This window comes from Cynoglossus semilaevis, chromosome 8 (genome assembly GCF_000523025.1).
Source record: "Cynoglossus semilaevis isolate Cse_v1.0 chromosome 8, Cse_v1.0, whole genome shotgun sequence".
Taxonomy (NCBI): Eukaryota; Metazoa; Chordata; class Actinopteri; order Pleuronectiformes; family Cynoglossidae; genus Cynoglossus; species Cynoglossus semilaevis.
In genome coordinates, this window is record NC_024314.1 from 1,702,072 (window position 1) to 1,726,007 (window position 23,936).

The window sequence follows — 23,936 nt, forward strand, 5'->3', positions numbered from 1 at the left end:
CGACACGCTGACAACACCTGACAAAAACACAGACGATTCAAAATGAAGACTTTATTGATGAAATGAAGAGTACACGGAGAAGGTGGAGTTTAGACGGCAGTTCTCATCCTCCTGAATGAGCCCACGATAGGGTTGTGGCAGCCCCAGTCACCGCAGGCCCTGTACTCCCCGGGACGCAGGATGTACTGGCGCCCTCTGTAGTTGGGGTGCTCGTAGAAGATCCAGTATCCTTCCAGGATGTTGCAGGAGTAAATGTCACGGTAATGGAAGCGGTCGTACACGTTGGGACAGTCATCCATGAACTCCATTGACTGTCCAAACATGTCAGGCCTGTTGTAGATCCTCATCCTATAGGAACCTCTATACTGGAGGTGGACGGAACAAGAACGTGGTTATTTTATGTACTATAAGAGTTTCGTCTCGAGTATCTCCTCTAACTTTTAAAACTGAAAAAATAAATTTAAAATTAAATTTAATGAATGAACAGCCATTCCCAAAACCTACTATTAATAAATTTAATTTTAATTTTTTTTTTTTCAGTGAACAGCCATTCCCAAAACCTACTATTAACTAATTATTTTGTTAGTGTTGGAGTCCGAAAGATATTTTATTTTGAAACATTTCCAGACTATCATTCAATGAAGAAAGTGAATGGAAATGAATGGATTCTGTCACAAAGTCAATTATTAATTTTTTCCATGTGGCCCAGCGCTGGTCCACGGACCAGGAGTTAGGGCCCCCCTGCTGTAACCAATCTGACTTGTGAACTCCATGACATGGCTCATGTTTGATGTTCATTTTTGAAGTGCCATCTGTGCAAAGTGACTGTTGTGGTGCGTTTAGGTGTTGGTTTTCTCTGACTTACAGGGGAGAACATCTGGCAGGAGCGGATGCAGTTGTTGAAGCCCATCCAGCTGTGGTAGTCTGGGTACTCGCCAGGGCCCAGGATGTACTGATAGCCCATGTAGTGAGGCTTCTCATAGGTTACCCAGTGACTGCCCATGACACGGATGGAATTACAGCAGTTGAAGTGCCTGAAGGTGTCCATGCAGTCACTGCTGCACTCCCAGGAGCGGCCCTGGAAGTTGCGGCCTTCGTAGAAGATAATCTGCACATAGAGAGACAGGCGGAGAACACATGTGATGAGTGATGGGTTGTGACACAAATAATAACCTCATGGGTCGCCTTTCTCCTAGGAACAGTTACTGCACAGGTTCCTCTGATAGCCTATATACAGGGACACAGTAAAAACTATACCTCACTACTACTATTTCAAAACCAATACTTCATGTTTCCAAAGCAAAAAACACCACTAACACTGCAAAGCAAGGGAGTCCAAGATTTGAATAATAATCCTAAGAATAGTCTCTTCTTTAGCTTTCCTCATTACAACATTCCAAACACACACAGACGCTGCGATAACCTCTGCGTGCTCGTACCTTTCCCATGGTTGCAGAGCCTAGTTGTGTACTGCAGTACTAGTCTCACCTAGCGGCGCTTTTATACCCTGTCAGCGTCGACGAGCCTGCTGACACCAAAGGCACCGCGCCACTCTTTACCTTGTCATATACAAAATACACTTCCTTTGTCCGTCAGCGCGTCCAGAACATACCTGTTGTCTGCCAGTGTTTTACATATAGAACGACACCAGCCCGCTCCCCATTCTAATTTGCACCACGTCAGGTCGTAAGCTCATGACGCAGCCTTTCAAAACATCACACAAAAGCCCCCCAGGGACACGGCCCCAATACAACAAAGCCCTCAAAGGGCAATGCATATGGACGTCGAAGTGACTAAGACAGAAGTACATCACCAGGGTGACTTTAATATTGTTTCCTATTTTGGCTAGATAATGAATATACACACAGTTATTTAGAACTAGCGCTATAACAGAGTAGTCATGTATAAAGTCATGTAATTATTGATCAGTTCATGTTCAAGGAAATTGCTGCTAATGCTGTGGCTAGAGCCAGGCTTTCGTGTTGATGTAATGTACAATGATGTGTTGTGTCTCTCTGCTTCCATAGCCTGCAGTCGTACTGTGATGCCAGATGGGACCACTTTGACTTTGACTTACAGACGTACAAAAACAAAACTGCTTCGCGGATGCTCGTCTGTGCATATATTGTGTGTCTGCGTCTGCTGCACAGAAGGTAAGGTTCAGGGCAAGTGTGCGTTTTAATCTCTGGATGAACTGATAGACAGGCAGCAGGTTCTGTGGGCTGTAAGAATGTAGACCAGAGCTTCAGGGAAAAGGCCAGAAAGAGTTGCTGCCACGTATTGTGTTCCCGGAGCGCAGCTGCTGCCAGAAAGGTCACCGTTATCCTTTTATGGGGATAAAGAGCTGCACATTGTGTTGGTTCGTAGCTTCGAATGTGTTCAAGGCAAATGTTTCCAGAATGTTCCATAGCTATTGTGTCTATGGACAAAACAGGGATTCTGTGGTGGTACACACTGTTTCAGTGTTTGGTCCAATTTACCCGATTAATCACGATTAATTGTTATCATGATTAATCTGGATTAATTGTTATTAAGCCACCGTGATTCTGTGATTAAGCAGAAATATAATTTGACAGAAAAAAAATCTGTTGTTCAAAGTGTGTGATCCACTCCGTCTGACCTTTAACCTCTAGACCTGACAGAAACAGGAAACCAAGGTGACAGTGCAAACTCCAACTCCAGCCAGAAGCACCAAACTGTCTGCGGCAGCAGCAGCAGTTACTGCGACTCATTAGCAAAGACCTCGGCTCCCTCCGTGCCTACACGGCTTCCAGAGGGGAACCTTGTTCCTAAGTTCGCAAGCGATCATTTTTAGCTTTGCTACAAGAAATCTACTCCCCACCCCGGAGGGAAAGCAACATCACAGATGCCACAGCCTGCTTTCTCAGCTCCCCTCGGAGGAGGAAAAAAAGCTACCCGCTGTGGAGCATTCCCCCCTTTATCTTGGAATGACGGAATAAAGGGGAAGAAAGCAGAGAAGAGTGGTGGTCCAAAGATCCTTATTGTGCAACTGTGCAATCATGTGGGAGATGATGACACTGTTAGCCTGCAGAACCATTGGCAGTCGGGGACCTCTGTGAGTGATGTGCGCCCCACGGAGAGATGGGAAACTGTGATGGAGAGCAAAGCCCAGCACTGGTTAACTTCATAGCTCAGCTTTTCAAAAGATCAACCGGTTTATACCTGGCTCCTAATGAGAAATCTGATTTCCAGTTCATTCTGTAGAGCACATTTTAGGCCAAATTAGTCATTTTTTGTGCTGTTTTTTTCCCCTGATCTGTCTAAGTCTAACAGTTTACAACAGCCTGAAAATGTTGTGGGAAGAGATAGGGGAACAGTCATTATAAAAACACTGGTACTGAAGTATAAAAAAGGGCTTATACTTGGTGTGTTGGAGGTGTGCTCCTGAGTACTCGCTCTGAAAATGCGGTGCGTTCTGAAAGTGCTTGCCAAAAAGAGCCTCCCATGGCGGCAGCGGAACGAGGAACAGTGTTTCGCTGAGAGATCATCCTCTCCATCCATTCTGTCAGTAAATCTCCAGGCATTCTGCGTCTCTTGTCACTGCCAGCGCTCAGGCTCTATCGGGATTGCCAGACACAGGAGCAACTCTGAGCCGGTGCCAGGGCCAGGATTTACCAGGACCGTCTGATGTGCTCCATCTCTTTCTGCTGGGATAATTAAAAGAGGAAATGTTATTGGGAGAACAGAGTGGAAAGGAGGAGGAGGAGGGGTCTTCGACCGAGTGAATGCACGCAGCCGTCAATTATGTTCCGTTCCATTTTTTATAGATTTTTTTTATCTCCTCTGACATTTTGTCGTAAATTGCCTAACGCTCGGATTTAGTCGTAAAGTTTGCAGTAAATCTCTATTTTACACGTCATTTAAAAAAAAGAGAAGGTGGGCTAATTAAGATCTACTCGTAGCAATGAAATTAACGGACGTAATTTGTTTCAGGCCTGCAGGTGCAAGCCTGAAAGAATTATACAGGTCTCATTTGTTTGACAGTCCTCATAATAATTATTCACTAGATGTCACTAACACGGCATACGATTAGGAGCAGTTTTTAAACTGTGTTATACATATGACAATACTCATCGGTCGCGACTGTTTTTCTACGTATATTCATGAGGTTGTGGGTTCGACAACATCTTTATTTAGTTTAACTTTACAGTCAAATATTAAGCAATTAATACTTAAATACAAACTGGCCAATGGGGGAATGTCTCGGTTGTAGGGTTGGTAGGGTTTCTGCCATGTAAATAATAGGATTTCAGGTGAGTACTTTATATAGATAATGTGTAAATGTAACTGAGTTGTTATGAGGCAGGCATCATTTCACACAATTAGTGGAGTGTACAGCTCCACCACAGGGTGGAGCCCTTAACGCTCGAACCATTTTGACCTCAGACAAACCACAAACCATGGGTTTTGTGGTTTGACAGCTGACGTGTCTGCTAAGTAACCAATGTTTGGTGGTTTACCGAGCATCGCTGTAGCACCAGAACCCATTCTTAACCTACGCTGATGTGTTTGTACCGACTGTGGCATTTGTGGAGAGTAAACTAGCACTGTTGAAAGGCTCATTAAGCAGCTGTACATATTAATGTGACTCACTGGTGTGGTATAACCCTCTCCACAGCCAATCACAAATACTTAACTAGAGAAGTCAGACATTTTTTTTTCATCCTGTCAGTCCCAGCCATCTGCAGAGAAAACTGGATCTGTTTCCTTCCCTTGGCTAAATTGAGATGCTCCACCATACGGCATGACCAAAACAGTGAAAAGCAGGACGACTCCTGTGTCTCTCCACAGACAGACTTGTGGGAGTGATGGCTTTCAGTTGCTCTCACTCCCCCCCAGCTCCCCCTCTCCCCCACGTCTCTGCACACTGTTTTGACGTGGTGCGTCTCCCATGCCCCAAAGCTTTAAAGGTTTAAAGAGCAACTTTTCACCCTGTAATCCAGGTGCCTTTCAAATGAGTCACGCTGTTTACTGACACATGACAAAAAAGTTCAACCCCCCCGTCTCATCTCTGTGCTTACAAGACTGCAGCTCGCCTCAAAGCCTGGTAGTCATTCCTCCTGAGTGCCCTGAACAAACAGTGACTGGGTGAGAGGCTGCCCCTCTGCCTTTCACCGTGCGCTAAATTTGTAATCAGATGTGACGCTGTTGTTCACTTCTTCAAATTTGTCATCAAAGCAAATGTGTTCTGACAACAGCCGGTGACAAGTGCACCAGAGAGGCACCAAATCAGCGTTTTCACACCGCATATCAATTATTGATCATGTCGCTCCCTCCCCGTCCTGACGCCCCAACCAAGTAGACATCTTGTGATAATGAAATACATCAATTTAAAAAATAAATAATAATCCGGGGTTGGCTCCATTGTTGCGAAGCCTTAAGAGCTTGATTGACTGCCTGCACATTTTCCTGCTTGGCAGTCAGGCAGATCAAAGAAGTGCTCCTCTTATTGCCCAAGGCCACTTGCAATTTATTTAGAGGAGCAGTGCTGTCGTCCCAGCAGGTAGCGTCAGTGGGCAGAGACACTCTGGATCAGAGCTTCGAGGTGCCTTTCAAATCCCACCTCAGCTTGCTTTATATCAAGGATGTGCACAAAATATATGCATATGGTTGACACAAAGCTTCCTGACGATACTCAATGAAACAAGAACCATTTCCTGACTTTCAGAAAGAGTCGCTTGAAGAAAGGGCTTTGGACCGCAGCACTCGGAAATTTTTTTTTTTTAATGCAGTATTTTTAAATTTATTAAACATCTCTTGTGTTTGTAAATTTGATCACCTTAAAAATATGTATCAAATGTACACTTTCACATACCACACCATAGTGAGATTCAATTGATGAGGCAGATTTTTTTAAATAAATTAACATTTTCTGTTTTGTTTCGAGATTTTTCAATAATTCTATTACAAAATATTTCTTATCATTTATTTTAAGGTAATACATTATGACTACAACTCAGCTATATTAAGTTAAAAAATATTTACATAAATTATGGTCAGATTAATAGGTTTTTAGCATCGCTAATGAAAGCATAACAATAACATTATTATATCTTTTTTGTTAATTTCATAAACACCTTTTACTGCATAGTGTTAAAAAACACATTATACAGTAAAACCTGTAGGCGTAATACTACTAAATGTAATAAAAAGTTAAGCCTTATACTTCTGGAACAACCATAATTAATGTCATTGTTTTTTGTTAATTGAGTACCTTCAGTTAAAGCGGTTCTTCTAACCCTCTGACCAAGTGATACAGCATTAAAACGATGAACGAAACGAAAACTCATGATTCAGTGAGACCGATTCAATGGTAATTATTACTACTGTCAAATTAGCCATCAGTTCTAACTGTTATTACTCAGTGATTTCAGCTGCACTCCGTTTGTCTTTGGTCTAAAGCCAGTCTAAACAGATATTCTCTGCGAGACATTTCCAATCACTAGAGGGCACTAGAAGCCCGAGCAACAGTCGTGCTCATGTCTTTAAACCACGACCAGCCTGTGAGCGCATCGTGTGTGTGTTAACCTGCATGTATAGCATTTGTAAGTCAGTCTATGGACCTGGACTGGGGCACAGATGTGTGTGAGTGTGTGTGTGTGTGTGTCAAAGCTGCTGTCAGCACTCAGACAGAATTCACCAAATAATAAAACCAAAACATGACCTGTGAGGCAGCACACATGCTGTTTGACAACTTTCTTTTATATAAGTCACACAAATAATTATGTCTTCATGTCCCCGCACACACACACACACACACACACACACACACGGGTTAGCTGAAATGACTGTTTTACCAAAACAAACTTGGATGAAACACAGACATGCACATATACAAAACACACACACACTGTGGTCAAACAGAGTCTCAGACAGACAATACACTGTATGCTTTGTAGCAGTTTGAGGCCAGTCTGTGTGTGTGTGTGTGTGTGTGTGTGTGTGTTTGAACTGCAGATGTGAACGATGTGTGCACAAATTGCAGGACTGCAGAGTGGTGGCTGTTCCCCCATACGGTCTGGCACAGCCCCGGCCTTTGTGTTCTCCCCCATTTACACTGTTCATTTAGCCACGCTGTAGAGGAGGTGCTGGTCTGAGTCCGTGTGTTGGGCCGGGTGATCAAGTAAAAGCACGCCGTGTGTCGTTTGCTTGCATGTAGGCAAAGGTTCGCGGGCACTGCGTGTGCAAAAAAGGGAATTCATTCTGTGGGTTTGAAGACGCCACAGAAAGAAACTAAATGATGTCGCCGTTTTTTTTTCTTTCTTTATCTCCATAGAAAAACCAAACATCTTAGATTTATGAATTCCGCAGAAAGGCCTTATCTCTGCAGCACGTACCAGTTCCCCGTTCCTACTGGGAATTAATTGCACCATCATGAAGTGGAAAACGTGAGACGGAATCAAGAACGTCATTAACATTCGTGCGCAGTTGTTTTTTGTTGAAGGATGGGAGAGTGAGATGCCGGGGAAGCTTGACCTGATCTGAGGAGGCCTCAGAGGAGCAGGAGACGCACCGTCGTCCCTGCTCTACAGCGAGAAGCAGGCCTCAGCTGAGTCCCAGAGCCCGACTGGAGGGAGTTTCAAATGAATTAAAAAACAATGACACACCAAGGGAAAATCTAATGCCAATTCTCATTATCAAGCCCTATATTCCTCACTGTTTTGCTTTTAACTTTTGTTGTTTTTTTCCCCCCATCTCTAACTATCTTCCTCTCTCCCTCTCTCTGTTCCCTCTGCACACTGTTGTTTTCTAGTTTGTTTTCCAGCCGAACTCCTCTGGCTGTCGCCGAGCGCTACAGCCACTTTCAAAGGCTTGGCTGTCACACGCTGCCTTTGAGTCCCGTTTGAAATTTTAACGTACATGTTGTCAGGGTGCCGTCAGCAGTGATTGACAGGTCCGTCCCAGAGCAACACCGGGCTTGGCAGGCTGGCTGTCTTTTGTCAGAGGCAGCCGAGGAGAAGCAACAAAGGGAAGGAGCAGAGGAGGAAAAAACACACATAAATAAAACAAAACTGCTCTCACCCATTTCTCAATAAAGACCAAATTAGATTAATCTTACGGCGGAGCGCGGCAGGCAGCAGTGGAAAAAGACTTGATATTTTCTCTGGCTTTGTTCCCCGCCATTGATGGTACACTGCTCAGACACCCTCTCAACAGGACACCAAAGGCAGCACAGCCAGAGTTTAAAAAAGAGCCAGCTGTACATATTAATGTTCATTATCACCTCCCTTCAACGGAGGGAAATTACACAGTTCAGGTTGTGTCCTGGTCTCACCTTGTGTTTAAAAATGGAGATGAAAACAAAACAAAAAAACAATGGCGGCCATAACCCTGGCTGCAGGAAACTGACGCTTGACACCGGGTTTTACAAAATAAATGTCATTTTAAGTTGGAAAGGCAGTGAAGGTTCAGAACTATGTTGAGATACAGTGTGTGTATGTGTGTACGTATGTATGTACATACATATATACATATATGTATAAACATATATGTAGATACACATACAGTATGTATATATGTACATACAAATATATGTATACACACATACATACACATGTAAATACAAACAGGTATAGGCATACATATATACATACACATACATATATACATATATGTATAAATATATATATATTGTTCCAATGACTTTATTTTGCCAATGCACTTCTCTGTTTTTACCTAATTCCTGGCATCAAGTCTCCATCAGAAACAAAAAAACATTGTTGTTTTTGATCCACTGCAGATAAGATGGTTCAAACATCTACAACAGGCTTAGTCACTCCATTGTAATTTCTCTACGTGGCAGCTGCTTGTGTTTATTTATTTTTTTTATTTTATTTGAGTAACGTAAAAAAAGGGGGTTGCCAGGAAAGCTGTGATTTTTGGTTTTTAAAACCAGAAAAGAAATATAAAAACTATGAAAGGGAATATATATATATATATATATATACACACACAGTATATATATATATATATATTTGGCGAGAAATAGAAGCCTTGGAGATTCATCTCAGCTGTAAGTGCTGTGGCTGCAGCTCAAAGGCCCATTGAAGGTGTAGTTTGTTAAAGTGTCTTTGAGCGAAACACTGAATTCCTTCCAGCTCCAGCCTGATCTCTGACCCGCCTGCACTGCCAGCACAAAGAAAACTCCTCTGAAATCAAATGAAAAAGGATGAGTGTAGACACGCAGGTTGGTGTGAGAGGGAAGCGCACCCCTACTTGGAAGTTTTGTTCATCAGAGCTGCGAGGATTGATTTAGTGATGTGCATACAAAACAAGGACATGGACAACAAGTCCTACTTTTTCACAATTGAGGACACGCTGGTGCTCAGCGAGGACCAAACAGAGTGTTGTACGGCCACAGTACAACTGTAACTACAGTGTAAAGCACGCTGATGTCAGTCAATGATGTTGACACGTAATCCGTGGAGGAAAAACAAGATGCAGATTAGTCACTGGTGCGTTAGCTTGACATCAGTATTCTACAATGCCATTTTTAAATAACGATAGGGAAAAATGCCAAAAATGAAAATGAATTTAAAAAAGCTTTGAATCCCACATGGGCTACCACAATTTACACTTATATTTATAGTGAATCTGTACAACAAGGGTCGCTAACCATTTTCTCAGAGAGCTCTTTTTACAAAATAAAAATGATCAGCAGCTACTGACATTGTCTCATATTTATTTTCATAGCTCAGTTTGAACCAACAAACTCAATAAGCTTTCTTTGCCTAAACATTTACAACATGTTACTGTCCATATATCACATTTTGTACTAAAAATCTCAAAAATAACAACAACAACAATAACTATTATTATTATTATTATTAACCTTGCTGTTGTTGTTGTTTAGCAGCGTGGGAGTCCATAAAGAACATCCATGTATTTAAAGCCCAGTATTGTTCCTCCAATGCTGTTTTTATTTTTAAATTTTCTTTTCTGCACCCTATTAACTTCCATGACACGTCTTCTTCTTCTCTTTTTTTTTAGCATTTATGTTTGTTTCCTGTTCCTTGTTCTTGTTCAATTTGCCTTGGGAATAAACATAGAAGAGTCAGATTCAGAATATCTGTTAAACCTGACTCTGACCTCAACCTTAGCCTGACAGACATTTAGTAAATAGGAGATATTACTACAGTACATTCCCTGTCTACAAAATCACTACATTGTAATTAAATACATAAAAAAATCTGTTTCTGGAGAATTAGTCTGTGTCTAAAACACTTCTCTTCATGCTGATACTGACCTTTATAAACCACCTGTTTTTTCAGTCTTACACCTTTCCTAAATGAATGAGAATTTCATCTTTTGTCATTTGTCTATTTCACACAGGTTCGGATCAGACGGCGTGTGTGAAGAGCAGGGGTTTTTCTTGTGTGCAGTATCGCACATGACGGGATGAGAGACTTCCCTGATTCACTGAAAGGTTACGCTTTACTGTCTGCCAGTATCTTCTTTTAAAAGAAAACATGTCTGCTGTTTGATAACAGCTTGACATTTGACAGTCCTTTCAGACCAATCAGACGAGTTCTTTTTTCCATGCTGGCCGTCTGGAGAAACGGCAACAACGAACAAACATGCAGCATTGTCACTCTCTTCAAACCTTTCAAAGGCAGTCTTTCGCCACAGTTATCAACATCAGATACCACTTGTACCGCGCTTCTTTTCTATTATTTGTTTGTTTCTCTTTCTTTCAAACTCTCCTAGTCTGCCGAGACCTCATCGCAACCATCAAGAAAAATCACTTCCCTGTGTCAAGGGTGTCAAGTAGCTAACCTTAGCGCGGTTTTGCCACGACTCCTCTCCGGTTCTCTGCAGATCTCAGAAGAGGCTCAGCTGGCTGCAGTGAGGAACTGTGTTTTGTTCTCTGTGGGGCATTGTGGCTCTATCTTTCATTATAGTTTCAGGATGTGTTCTACTGTAAATTATCAACTGTATGTTATCTTGAAGAAAAGTGAAGAGCTGCAGCGGAGCAACAAAGTCACCCGTCTCTCTGGTTACATAATTCATGTCAGCCATATTCAAATAAAATGTATCACGTTGTCAATCATGGAGACGCAAACGCGCGCATGTGTGTGTGTGAGAGAGCGCATGGATAAGTCTGAAATTATAAATTAATAAGGTCCTACCATGGGAGTATGTGAATGAGCGTGTTTAGTCATTCTGTTTGACAACAGAAGGAAACGGACTATTCCGGAGGGTAGACACAAGATTCCTCACTTTTCACAGATATTGTTCACTTCTCCAAATGTTTTAAATATGGAGTGTTTCTGCAGTAGGAAAGTGGCTCATGCAGTACTTTACGCCGGAGTAACTTTTGTTAAGCTACAAAACAGAGAGAAGTCTCTCTCAAGGAGAAAAACTTGAGAATTTGAAATTTGTAATCTGAATATTCTAAAAAAAAAGGGGGCTTTACGACGCAAAGTTTATTCTTGTAATGTGAAAATCCATAAACAACAAAAAAAAAGAAACCCACAAAAACAGAGTGAGACCAAGATGTGAGCTTCATGCATATTTATAGCCAACAATGGAGAAACAGACTTTCTACAACATTCTTAGTCATGGATGAAAATCCTAAAANTACTAATTTATATACTTATAGCTATAGTATACTACTACTATAGTACAATATACTGTACAAATATAGTACAGATATCTGGATAGATAAAGAGATCATCTTTGGGAAAATATTTGGCCCAGGAACACATCGGCATATAGACCACATGCAGACCACATGTATAGTAGACCACAAGCTTCTATAAATAAACCCTGACCTTTGACCTGAAGGTCAACAACAAGTATCAAAGAAAATGTTTTTTAGTTCTAAGGGAAATATGCAAAAAGGAAATTGTTTTTGTTTCCCATACGTACAGTGTATGACCAACAATTCAAAGAAACATCCCAAAATGTACAGGAATTCTTCAACGATCCTTTCATGACGTGACGACGACACGTCACAGAGCATGCTCACACCTGCTGTGCTTGTTTTTGTCTGCGTGCCTTTTAAACAGCCCAGTTGTTAGCTTTGGCAACACCTATAGAATAGGTAAACACAGTGCTAAATGTATCGCAGCAGATTGCCATGAACTATGTCCGAATGGATAAAAGAAACGATACGAACAATTATGATCAGCAATGTACAATATTTTTAACCTTAATACTGTCTGGGTCCATCTTGTTTCTCTGTATTTATACTTTTAGCAAATAAATATGTCAACAACACTGGCAGCTAGCAATCAAACCCTAACCTCACAGATCTCTTGGACAGCGCTAGTCTGAGTAACTAGACTTTATACAACACACGCCTTCCAAATTAATCTCAATTTCAAACTTTGTACCAATTTCATTTGTAAAAACTAAAGAAGGAACTTTGTTGTTTTTTTTTAGAGAATTCCCTCATAAATACATTTGTGAATTCTGTTTTCAGAAAATTCCTGCAAACTAATCTTCAAAACTATGTTTCCAATAAACACACACAACACAATCACCTGTCCTTAAAAACCCAACCAACCAGCCAGCCCACAGCTGCTCCTCAGGAATATCTAAGATCTCCCCATAAAGACGGATCCTTCTTAAAAACATATGCTGTAACATGTGAGGAATCCTCCGAGTCTCAGAGATTCCTGCATTTATTGCGGCTCTGAAGTCAGGCAGCCAGGTGTCAGGCGTTTAGGGGTGTTGTTTGAAAAAAAAAAAAGAAAAAGAAGGAAATCGTGTGAAGCAGGAGAGGCTGATGGAGACTTGTGAGCGATTATGAGCGAGAACAATGTGCCGCAGATAAACAAGCCCTCACATCTCATCACAGAAATGCAAAGAGGAAAGTGTTGAGAGGCTGTCGTTTTTATTTTTATATCTTCTTCATGGGCCTGGAAGCAAGTGTTTCCATTAGGTGTACAGGCTGATCACACACACACACACACACACACGCACACACTACCTACTCCGAGGACTCTCGTGTTGCACAAGCGCCCGTACCAGCGCTGCTACCGTCTAAATGGAGGTACGCTCTCCTCTTCCTTTTGTTCCGTTTGGTGTCGGGCCGATCTGACCCCTGTCTTGCACCAGGTGTGCTTTTCCTTCATCCCGCTCTCCTTCAACCCTCCTCTTCATATTTACACCCCTGCCGCCTGCAATGAATGATTCACTTGGAGAGGCTCCCTTCCTCCATCAGAAAGCTCTGCAGCCGTACACTCCTGCCCAGCCTCCATTTCTCTGATCTTACCATGTTGTGTAACGCTTGAAAAACCCTTGCGTTCTCATACTCCTTTCTTTTTTCCACGCTCCCTTCTCTTGCTCTGTCTCTGAGTTACATTCAGTATTGACTGTTTATGCTTTTTAATGTTGTGGAGAGGGCCCGGGGCTTGCGGATGGGGGAAAAGCATTCTTCTTGACACACTTACGCCCCCGTAGTGAACTCTAGCTCCCAGCACTCCAGCAAGTACACAAACCTTCTTCTTTTTTTCTCTCCCTCCCTTCTCCGTCTCTTGCACTCCCCTCTTTCTTTCTACAACTGGGAGCTCCTCTGAACGTGAGCACCCTGTGTTGCTCCACTCCAAAGATCAACTTCTGGAAGATTAAGATGCTCAAACGCTCAAACAAAATATTTACACAAAACCTCCCCTTCTGCATCAAAGAGGAGGCAGCGGAGCCGAGTGGAACGATCTCGGGAGGGCGCCAGAGAGTTCAACAGTCACTTTTGTGCGGAGAAGGCCTCGGTCAAACCTGACAGAGAACAAAAGTGGGTTCTCCGTCGTCAGGTTCCATCTGTTAGCCCACCTTCAGATCCCCTTTTGACTTCTCGTCTGTGTTCACACACTTTTCCCAGGGATCATGGTCTGAAATCTCTCCAGTCCAGTTGTGTGACTGACTCCGCAGATGATGCCCAATATAAACATGCACACTTATTCATTTCCTTGCCTGCCAGAAAACATTTCCTTTCCTTTCTAGGGATGCTGTCTTTCATATGCGTATTCTTAGTAGAACAGGTTAGAAATAAATCTGACCGGGAGTGGTGTAGGCAGCACGGGGTCAGCCAAGTGTCTCGCCGAAGTCTGCGGGCGTCTGTGCAGCGCTGTCATTGTGCGCCTGCAGCTAATACGCAACGACAGCTAACCGCTCGCCGGAAAATGCTAGCGTCTGCTCCCTGTGTCGCCGCCGTAGCTCCCGATGGCCGTCTTAACATTCTTCAACAAATGTGGGCCGCACGTGTTGTGGCAGTATGTACGTTCTCCTGCGTGTCCCCAACGCTTTGATATCCAGTGATTGACTCCTCGCTGGCATTCTCATGAAAGGAAAAACAGAGTCTTCCATTCCCGTTTCGTCTTTCAAGTCTCACTCGTCTGCTTAAGGGAGCGTTACACGTGGTCAAAAACTGCCTCTTGTTCTGGAGGCAGCCACTAATAGAGCGGGTTTGAAGGCTGTTTGGAGTGTGTTTAATGAACACCGGTACACAGTCAGATCCATCAGGGCGCTGACACGCACATCCTGTAATGTTGGTGTTTGGAGATAATGCTACAAATTAAACGAGCACACCTCACCGCGGCGCCCGCAGGGGAATATACGTTACAGTTCACAAAACGACGAGACACAACTCCATCCTCACGTGTGAGCAGATATATTGGCACGATAAGAAGAGCTAAATGGGATTGTAATGTGGGAGAAAAAAGCCTGCTCCTTCATCACACAGCCTGCTGACAGACCTGAGAGGACGCCTTCATTGTCAGACAAAGGACAGCAGTGGCTGTGGCTAGTGGAGGAGGGACGGGGACACTGACCTCCTGCCTCTGCATCAGCTAAAGGAAGACATCATTATGACATGAGGCAGTTGCTTCTGTTCCATATCTGCCCCCCCGAGGACTCTCCTGCCCCCTTGTGTACCCTGATCCCACCCTGCTTTGCTGCCGGCCACAGGCCTTCAGAAGACTGGGCTGCAACTCAAAGAGATGGACGTTTGCACATTATTGATTGGACACTCGATGAAAGGTCACGGAGGTCTTCCTCTGCTGTGGGGTCCAGCTCGGCGGGTAAGCCCCCTTCCATCCATTTAGCCAAACACACACAAGACTGTCCCCTCCATCGGCCACCTGGGGGACGAGGAGAACTTGCAAACAAGATAATCGTTCCCTCTGCTTCTCTCCGCCTCTTCTCAAACACACACACACACACACACACACATAGCAGCTCCTGAGTGGCTAACAAATGTCAGAAAGGCTTGAATGGGATTTTTAAGAAAATTTATTTATTAATTGAAGCGGTTAATTAGGTCCCTGAGGCTCGAGCGCTAATTGAGAGCCACAAAGCTGGCGAGGCAAGAAAGCCAAAACAAAAGCAACGGCTCAAACAAACAGACAAGCGCTGGAGAACTGCAAACTCTCAGACTGAAGACACACACAGCAAACATCCACACGTTCGCCCATAAATTAACGGGAAATAAACAAACAACTGCTTAATTTTCTTTTCCCTCTCTCTCCCCTTCTTGGGCTTCCCTCTCTCCTCGCCTAATTTTCTGACCTGCCAAATGTTCTCCTCTTCTTGATGTTGCAGGGATGGAGAGAGACGCACAGCCACTGAAATCTGCCACATTGCACAAAGCATCTGTCTCTGCACAGCACCCTGCATTCATTAAGTTTGTACCAATTAGCAGCCTCAGCTTATAGCACAAACATCCATTTGTGTCTCCCACTTTGAAAAATCTTGGTAGAGTGAGTGTGTCCCTCAGTGTGCCCTCATGTCACCCAACTTTATCTTCACAAAGTCTCTTTTTCCTGCATAATTAGAAGAAGAAATGGATTCGTACTCCATCTTCTCTCAGGCTCCCGTTTTGTCCCCTCTCTACGCCGAGCCGGAGCAAAGCACAAGAGCCCGAGCGCTTTCGTCGAGAAAAATCACACCAAGGTTGTCTGAAAGACTTGTGAGATGGAGTCAGAGGCGGAGGTTGGTTCAGGGACCAGAAAACAGAGCGGCGTGCGCTCGTGTGTCGACAGTTACACCTGTTTCAACAATTACCCTCTCCCTCTGTAGAGAGCTGAACTCCATCACCGAGCTAACAGGAAGTTTTCATCGGTGACAAAAGTCTGGTGTTTTTTTCCTAACTTCTATGCCACAGTTTCACAGCCTTTCAAGTTCAATGGGAACTGGAATCTAGCTGATGCTAAACAACATGAAGAGAGCTGCAAACACTGTCTTTGGTTTTTTTCCTGCTCCATAAGGTTTTACTGCAATCTCACACTTCTTTCTGTAAAACTGAAGATTTTAGGGCATATCTTTTTTTTATTCTTATAAAAAAAAATTACTAAGAAATCGATGTTCAAGGATGGACCAACCATTAACAACTGGATAGACAGGACAACGGACATATGTTAGATGGAGGGAGTTTGTTTTTCAGTAAATATGAAAATTGACTTTATAAATTGATTTTATAAAAATAACTTGAAGGAAAATCAAAGAAACAAGTTATTTACTTTATCCTTATTTAATATTTAATTTAATTTTTTCAACAATATTTTGTTTCTAAATAAAATTCTGCTGCTGAACAATGAAAGCAATGCATGAGTATTGTACTATAAGACGTAATAGTACTTGCCTGATAAACATGAAATAATAGAATGCACTTCATATACTCATCATGCATACTGAGATATCATGTAATGCACTAACATATGTCAAGCATATGATTTTTCCAGTAAAAGAATTATGAAATAACTGGATGTATTTTGATCAACATGGAAATACTACTTATTCTGTACATGTTCAATTCAATTTACCTCCGCAGCAGTGGAAGACGCGTCCATGCTGTTTGTACATCCTTAATGTGGTGTTTGGCAACAGCTCTCACATTGTAATTCTAATCATCACAGCATGTTGCAGTCTCTACAAAAGGTCAGTGTTTTATATGAGGGGTAATTCTGAACACTCCTCCTTAATATTCATAAGCACACATGACCCCGGTAGCTGCGGTGCTATCACGTTATGATTACCCGCTTAACACCATCTCGTTGTGGAAATTGCCCCCCCACCCCCTCTCTGAGTAAACTCTGCCTCTGACCTGCATTCCCTCGCTCTGGAGAGACCGCTTGCGCTCGGTCTCGGAAGGGAGAGCTGGATGAAGGGGCACCGAGGTCAGCTACTATTGAGCGAAGCTTCAAAAAAAAAGTATGAATAAATTACTCGATAAATGAACGGCTCTACTGAAATCACTGGAGAAAAACTACGATTTTCTTACTTCACCGAGTTGTTGCCATGAAGAAGAGAACTCTAAACCTTCGTTTTTTTTTATTCTCCCCCAGTTTGTACTTTTTTTTCATTTACCATAAGAACAGATATAACCGTTAGGTGTAAATAGCCAGGTATGAGTTAAATAATCAAAACTGCAGTATTTATAGTTCGGTGTCTTTGTCAAAGCAGAAGTAGGGGTTTTCAAAGGAGGAAACCCAGGGATAGTCACTGAGCTCTGTTTGCACATCTCCATTCTCCTACTGCATTTATACATCCATATATGTTGAGGTGCATATACTTTATTAGCATTAGTGGGTACAACTTTCTACATTACTAGCAGTTTACCAACAAATACTTAAACTAGTTGCCATTTTCCACTTAAACAGCAAACAGGAAGACACCTTTTCCCTGTCTTCCTGTTTGCTGTTGATGCATCTAACCTTCAGTATTACTTATTTAAGTTAGCTTGACCATTTTAGTTACAGTTTAAATATTGGCAAGTAGTGCCTTAAAAAATAAAAAATAAAATCCCTTCCTAAGTCCCTCAGCATAAGTGGGTACAATGATGACTCACCCACAGCCAACACTGGGATAAATCCCATTTTAAAACTCAAAATCTCAACCAATTATTAAGTATCTGCAACATGCAATAACATGGGGAAGGAAATTGCACCAAGTATGTCAGAAAAACACAGCATTGTGTCAGAAGTGGACACTTGTAAAGTGAAGAATACTGCAATATTGAGCAGTGATATATTTTAAACATATTGAGATATGTTTATTTAGGGCGACGACCATCACAAGCCCAACACTGTCACGTACTGGAGCAGAACAGGGAACGCAGACAGGACCGTGCCCATCACCTCTGGAGACAATGATCCTTCTCAGTTTTATTTAATTTAACAAACTTTAATCCCTCCAACAATCAAAGGAACACAGCCATAACCAGAGCAGCAACAAGCAGGAATACAGGAACACACAAGCAGCAACAACATACTATGAACACTGAACAGTGACCCGCCAAACACTGAGTGAAGGAGAGAGGTCTACTCACCCATGGCAGCAGGTGAGATGAGTGAGACTACTGAGCAGGAGGTCAGAGGACACAGGTGAGGGTGATTAACTCATCAACCCTGGAGACAGAGTGGAGAGGAGGCCACTGAGGTGCTCTGAGCATGGTGCCGTCCCCACACACTGCTCCCCGGGCGCCTAAAGCTGCCCACTGTTCACAGCATATCTGCTGCTAACAAAACAATTCCCCAAATATGGGATCAATGTAGTACACATTTATTTTTTATTTTATTTTAATAGTAACTTCCAAGACAAAAAAGTGTGGACACCCCTGCTCTACACATTACTGATTGAACATAACATCTATACACTGTCACATCCTAAGGCTCAGAAACAGCGAGCGCGTGCAGTCAGTTAGGGCCTGTGTTTTCTATAGCATTAGGATTTAATGGTGTTTGTTTGCGTCGGTGCCTCATCTTCAACTAAGGAACAAAATCTCCCCCCAACGCAGGGCGGCCCTGCTGTCCCAATCCCCCACGGACCGTGGCCGATCGATGGCTGGCTGTTATTGACACGACACCTGCAGAGCCAGACTTTAAGCTATTGAAAACCAATGTGTCAGATCAGAAATGAGACGCAGGCTTTCATGTATGCTATCGATTTGCATAATAACCTTAAAAATGAGTTCCCCCGGATTAGGCAAGGACAAACCTGGTTCAGCATTTGTTGTGATGCTGGTGGTATATAGAAGCCTAATTAGAGAGAGGGAGAGAGGGAGGGTGAGGGAGAGAGAGGGAGGGGGAGGGGCGGGGGCTGTGATCAGCTCGGACACACACTCTGATCGGTTTGACGAGTCAGTGCGTCGCTGTCAACACCTTTTGCTTTGCCACCGTTAATGAAAGCCATTTCCTGTGCGATAATGAAATAAAAGCGCACCTCCAGACGCCTCGGCAGACAAAAGCGCTGATGTATTACTTTTACACGGATGCAAATGATCTCTGCATGTCATGATCATTTATTCATGAGGCGGGGCCTCCTTCTCTTGGTGCGTTTACCTGGGCCTCCGAAGTGCACTTTCTCCACGGCGGTACACAGCTGAGAGAGATGTCAGCCGCAGCGAAATGATAAGGAGACAGATGCAGAAAAAGAAAAACACACAGACACAGACACACACACAGTACAACAACTGCTCACTTCACCAGACAGGTCCAGTTTAAAAGCACTGAATTATGTATCCCAGCGGCTGACACAGTCACAGAGTGACTCGTCATGAAGGAGAACCTCCACTTCATGTTTCCGACTGTTACCTCGCTGGCCATCTCGGAGCACTGATTAGATGCACACAGGTTCCAGCTAATGCCAATTACCATGACATTCACAGAGAAGGTCTGGAACCAGGCGTACGATCAGCTCCGCGCCTGTGCCTTTAACAAGGACATCATACTCCAGATACTGCAATTAAAGCCGCAATCCTGCAAATCCCCACGTCCATTCATCCATTTAGAATCCATGCTGCTGCACACAGGCATCACAAGGAAAAATAAATAAAAATAAAAATATGCTGCGAGGCAAAGATGAAGGAGAACTCCATTTCAACTCCCAGTTGTGGACCCTTTTTTTGTGCACTATCACCGCAGCAGCTTCAACCCAGTGGAGAAAGAAGAAGAGGACTGGAAATAAAAACAAGTTGAAATATAAATAAATAAATATATATATAAAACAAGAGTGTATTGTTGTTTATTGGTGTCTGACAAACCTTTAAATCTGTAACCATCATCCTAAAGAAAAATGCAGTGACAATGAGTCAGTGCAGCAACATAAAAGCAGCGTTTTAGTTCTGCCACAGTGATGGGCCATTAAATGGAGGCCTTTCTTCCACAGAGCTCTGGCTTATTTTAGATTTCTTCACAGCCAAGACAATCTTTAGGCTGTAAAATATTTGTTTTTTGACATGTACAGTTGAGTTCAGTGTTTTCCCATACATTCACTCAAATGTGGAGGCCACAGCACAGCAAAACGCTGGCCAACAAAAGGTAAAAACTGTCTCCGATTCATCTCCCCGCCACAACGACTCTCTTCATTCTCGCTCTGTGGCTTCAGATCGAGCGACTTTCATCCATTTTTGTTTTGGTTAAGAATCAATTACAGATCTTAGATGCTAAACCAAGGGTCTCAAACTCAAATAACAGAGGCCACATGCTGCCACTGTCATTGGACGGCCACATGGGTGTTTTGATAGGGATGTCGGGCCGATATTAGCAGATTACGTAATATCTGTAAGAATCGTTATCAGTATTCATTATCGGAGGAAAAAAACGATAACAGATATTACAACGCAATGCCTGGGTTTGGCCAAATGATGTGTGCAAAATAATTTGGGGGATAAACGGCTGTATATTAAAATAAAAGTCACTAGATGGCAGCGTTGCAGCTCATTTAATTAATCTCATACTCATTCAGTGGTTTGTACAGATAAATAAATAAATATTTATCCAGGTCTATATCAGTATAGGTTGATACTGGAATCGGAAATTAAGTGTTTGTCCAATATCGGCATATCAAATATCGGCAAAAACTTAATATCGGACATCACTAGCATTTGACGTTTGATACAAAGAAAATACAAAATACAAATAAAACAGTAGGTTTGTTATCTTTTTTCATTCTTGAATAACAAACTAAAGAATTTTAAGAATAAAATAAAATAAATAATTTGAGGGTCTATCAAGGGCCAGATTTGAGATGTTTGTGGGCCAGAAGTGGGCCCTGGGCCGGGTGTTTGGAACCAAACCCTTGGACAAACACTTAATTAACAACTGAAATTCTTTTGTTTTTGCTCAGAACTGTTGATTCTTACATTAAGACAGCCAGTAATAACTATGGCAGGTTAAAATTAGAACTCTTTCTTCAGAGCTGGGTTTTTCTGCTGCTGCTCTGAACAATTCACTGATTGGCTCAGTGCAAAGAGGGAGAAACAAAAAGTTAGAAAAACTATTTATAAGAATCGGTTCTGATGGTACCACCCACCACAAGATGTCTGCTATAAATCTGATGTTAGCGCTAACCTATATTTTGGCGTGGTGAATTGTGTTACTAAAGATGAATTTATGGAGCACAGATGTTAGCAGTGAGAGCAGAGCAGGGGAGGAGAGAAGGAGCTCAATCAAGAACCTCCTGGGTGTACGCTGCAGATTACCACCAGCAAAATGGTTCTCCCAGATCCACTTTCAAAAACAATACCATGTGTGCAAGATTTATTTACAAACTGCTGACACCGGGGCCTGAAAGAATTAGTATTCTGTTAGGTAAATGTTTTCCTCTGGGCTCCGTCTCTGCAACAGCTTACAGATGTTCCAGGCCTGCGTGGAGCGCAGCGCTTCTCCCACTGCGGCGTGAATGAAAAAGCATGTTGAATGCTTGGCCCCGGCCAAGATCCGGGAGTGATCTACAACTTTTACTCGGCTGCACTTTGCCGAGTACCACCTCCTACACTGGCCCCGTTTTCATCTGACACACACACTCTATTTAGTGCTGCTCCTGTGAACTCACTCAACGCTGTTCAGCCACTCTCTCCAGCAACAGATGCGCCGGCAGCCCTGCAGTGAAAACAGGGCCGGGACCACACTTCATGAAAGTGCGAAAAGAAAGACGAGCCTTAAACACTTTCCGGAGCGCGTGTTCATAAACTTAGCGGTACATCTTCTCTAATCCGGTTGGTTACACGAGTGTTGACTGTTGCTCTCTTCGCCGCCTCCTTCGCTCCTTCCACGTCACCTCGGTCTCCATCTTGTTTACGAGGTGCAGCGTGAATAGGACCAGGTGAATACGACGGCTGGTCAGAGCCAGCTTTGACTGCTATTTAGCAGTGGAACAAGTGTCAGGGAGGAGGTGGAAAAACATTGTTATCAGCCGGGCAGATAAAGCCCCCTCCAGAGGTAACGCTGATAAAGACGCGGTTCAGACACTGGGCCAAAACAGAAAGATCCTATCTGAGGCTCCAGTCAGTGCAGCAGAGGTACTGATGCATGGAGAGAGGAGACCAGGACCTCAGCAGCTCTGCTGTGTTTGGCCTTAACTAGGTAACAGTGTTAGGCTGCTCAGGGCAGAGCGAGGCCTCGACTAGTCAGAGATACTGTAGTAAAAAAAACAAAACTGTTACTGTATGAGCAGTTTCTGCCGTCTTTTGTAACTGTCGTCTTCAAAGTTGCTGTTTTTTTCCCCCCTGCTGTTCCACAGGGACTGACTTTGGACAAGCTCTGCCAGATCAATAGTAATAATAATAACAGCACATCAGCAAGATGTGATATTGATTGCTGGGGTTTTTCTAATCTGTAAATTTAAATGGCCATCGGTGTTGATAACGCCTGTGTAATTATGGCGACGCCATTGAACCGTATTGGAATTAAATCCTGACCTTTTCCATCAACGCAACCAGGCCCGTATTTGATGAAATCGTCCCTAACATCGGTACTTCAGAGTACGAGCCACCGTGGATTATCACTCTGACCTCTCCTACTCCGCCACCAGGACTTTTTCTCATTTCTGCTCCTGATGGAAAGCACTGAAGACACAATGATATTCCTCCACCCTTCCTCCAACTGTCATTTCTCAACCTTTCCATACTGGCACTAGATTGGTATTTTTTAATGTTTTTTTTTTTCATTTGTAAGTAATTGCTTTTGCTGATGTCCTGATGTCTTTTCATTTACATTAAATGCCGTTCGTACCTGTAGGGCTTTGGGTGGCTGTCAACAACCAAGGAAACTGTATTTTTTTTTAAGACGCTCTGTCCAGATCACAAACCAAGGAAACTGTATTTTTTTTTTAAGACGCTCTGTCCAGATCAGTGGCTCCAGCTCAGCAGGTAGTGCAGTTTTCTGACACTTGAGGGGTTGTGGGTTCAATTCTTGACTTTGTTATTGGAAAAAGTAAGTACTTTGAGTGGTCATCAGGACCAGAAAAGTACTATATAAGTAGAATCCATTTCTAATTTTCACAAGTCTAAGTCCACGGTCTAAGTTAGCAATCATCAAGTTACGGCCCGCAGACCACATTTGGTCCGCCAACCAACCCTCTCCGGCCCTCAACTGGATTCCAAAGTTACGTGGTCCCCACTTTTTATTTCATTTTACTTGTCTCCAGGCCCAAAGGTTTCTGTCCAGAGAAATCCTGTCTCTCTGACAAAAATAGTTGGTGACCCCTGGTTCAGTGTTTATCAGCTGCATTAAAGCACATATGTAAACATTAACTTGTTTTTATCATTGAATGTAATCCATTGATTGAGGACCCTTCACCTCAGTGTGTTCCACTTCAACGTTTATTCCTGGCAGTTTGTTCAGCGTTTGACTGTAGTCTAAAAGGGCACTTAGCGATCGTACCCGAGTACCTGCACTTGGGTAAAATATTTCTGCACTCTCACCACCTCTATTCAGAGGTTCGATGTAGCGTAGCATTAGCGCTGAGAGGCCGAGACTCTGCTCTGACGAGCAGGAGACACATTTCTAGAGGCAGAAAGGAGGGCTGCGGGGTGAAGAGGCTACAGCTGTCATTGCTCATCTAAATGGCATGCTGGAGAACACACACACACACACTCGCTCATACACACACACAAAACACATGCCTACAAATATAGGCTAAGTGAGCCAGCTTCAGATGTATGTACAAAAAAGTACGGTGCGGCCTCGCATACA

At 43.0% G+C, this 23,936-nt stretch overlaps 1 protein-coding gene across 3 annotated transcripts; it reads right to left on the minus strand.

Moving 5' to 3' along the window:
* Positions 1 to 44: 44 nt before the first annotated feature.
* Positions 45 to 18,442, minus strand: crygmxl2 (crystallin, gamma MX, like 2). Of its 3 annotated transcripts, none has more exons than XM_008313833.3 (4): positions 18,290 to 18,442; positions 3,384 to 3,668; positions 866 to 1,108; positions 46 to 365 (listed from the first exon to the last, which is right to left on the minus strand). In XM_008313833.3, exons 2-4 carry the CDS (start codon positions 3,543 to 3,545, stop codon positions 90 to 92), a joined length of 681 nt encoding a protein of 226 aa, XP_008312055.1. In that variant the 5' UTR covers positions 3,546 to 3,668; positions 18,290 to 18,442; the 3' UTR covers positions 46 to 89. The 3 variants fall into 3 exon arrangements, with proteins under 3 accessions (XP_008312056.1, XP_008312055.1, XP_024913664.1); XM_025057896.1 differs by having other exon boundaries at positions 3,384 to 3,665; positions 18,290 to 18,375; XM_008313834.3 differs by lacking the exons at positions 3,384 to 3,668; positions 18,290 to 18,442 and adding an exon at positions 1,440 to 1,487 and having other exon boundaries at positions 45 to 365.
* Between the last annotated feature and the right edge of the window lie 5,494 nt (positions 18,443 to 23,936).

Coding starts and splice junctions, on each gene's coding strand:
- crygmxl2 (XM_008313833.3), bottom strand. CDS start 3,545: ATGCCTGGAGATTTACTGACAGAATGGATGGAGAGGATGATCTCTCAG. Junction 1,109..3,383: donor GCACACCTCCAACACACCAA/GTATAAGCCCTT, acceptor CTCTATGTGCAG/ATTATCTTCTACGAAGGCCG. Junction 366..865: donor CCTGCCAGATGTTCTCCCCT/GTAAGTCAGAGA, acceptor GTCCACCTCCAG/TATAGAGGTTCCTATAGGAT.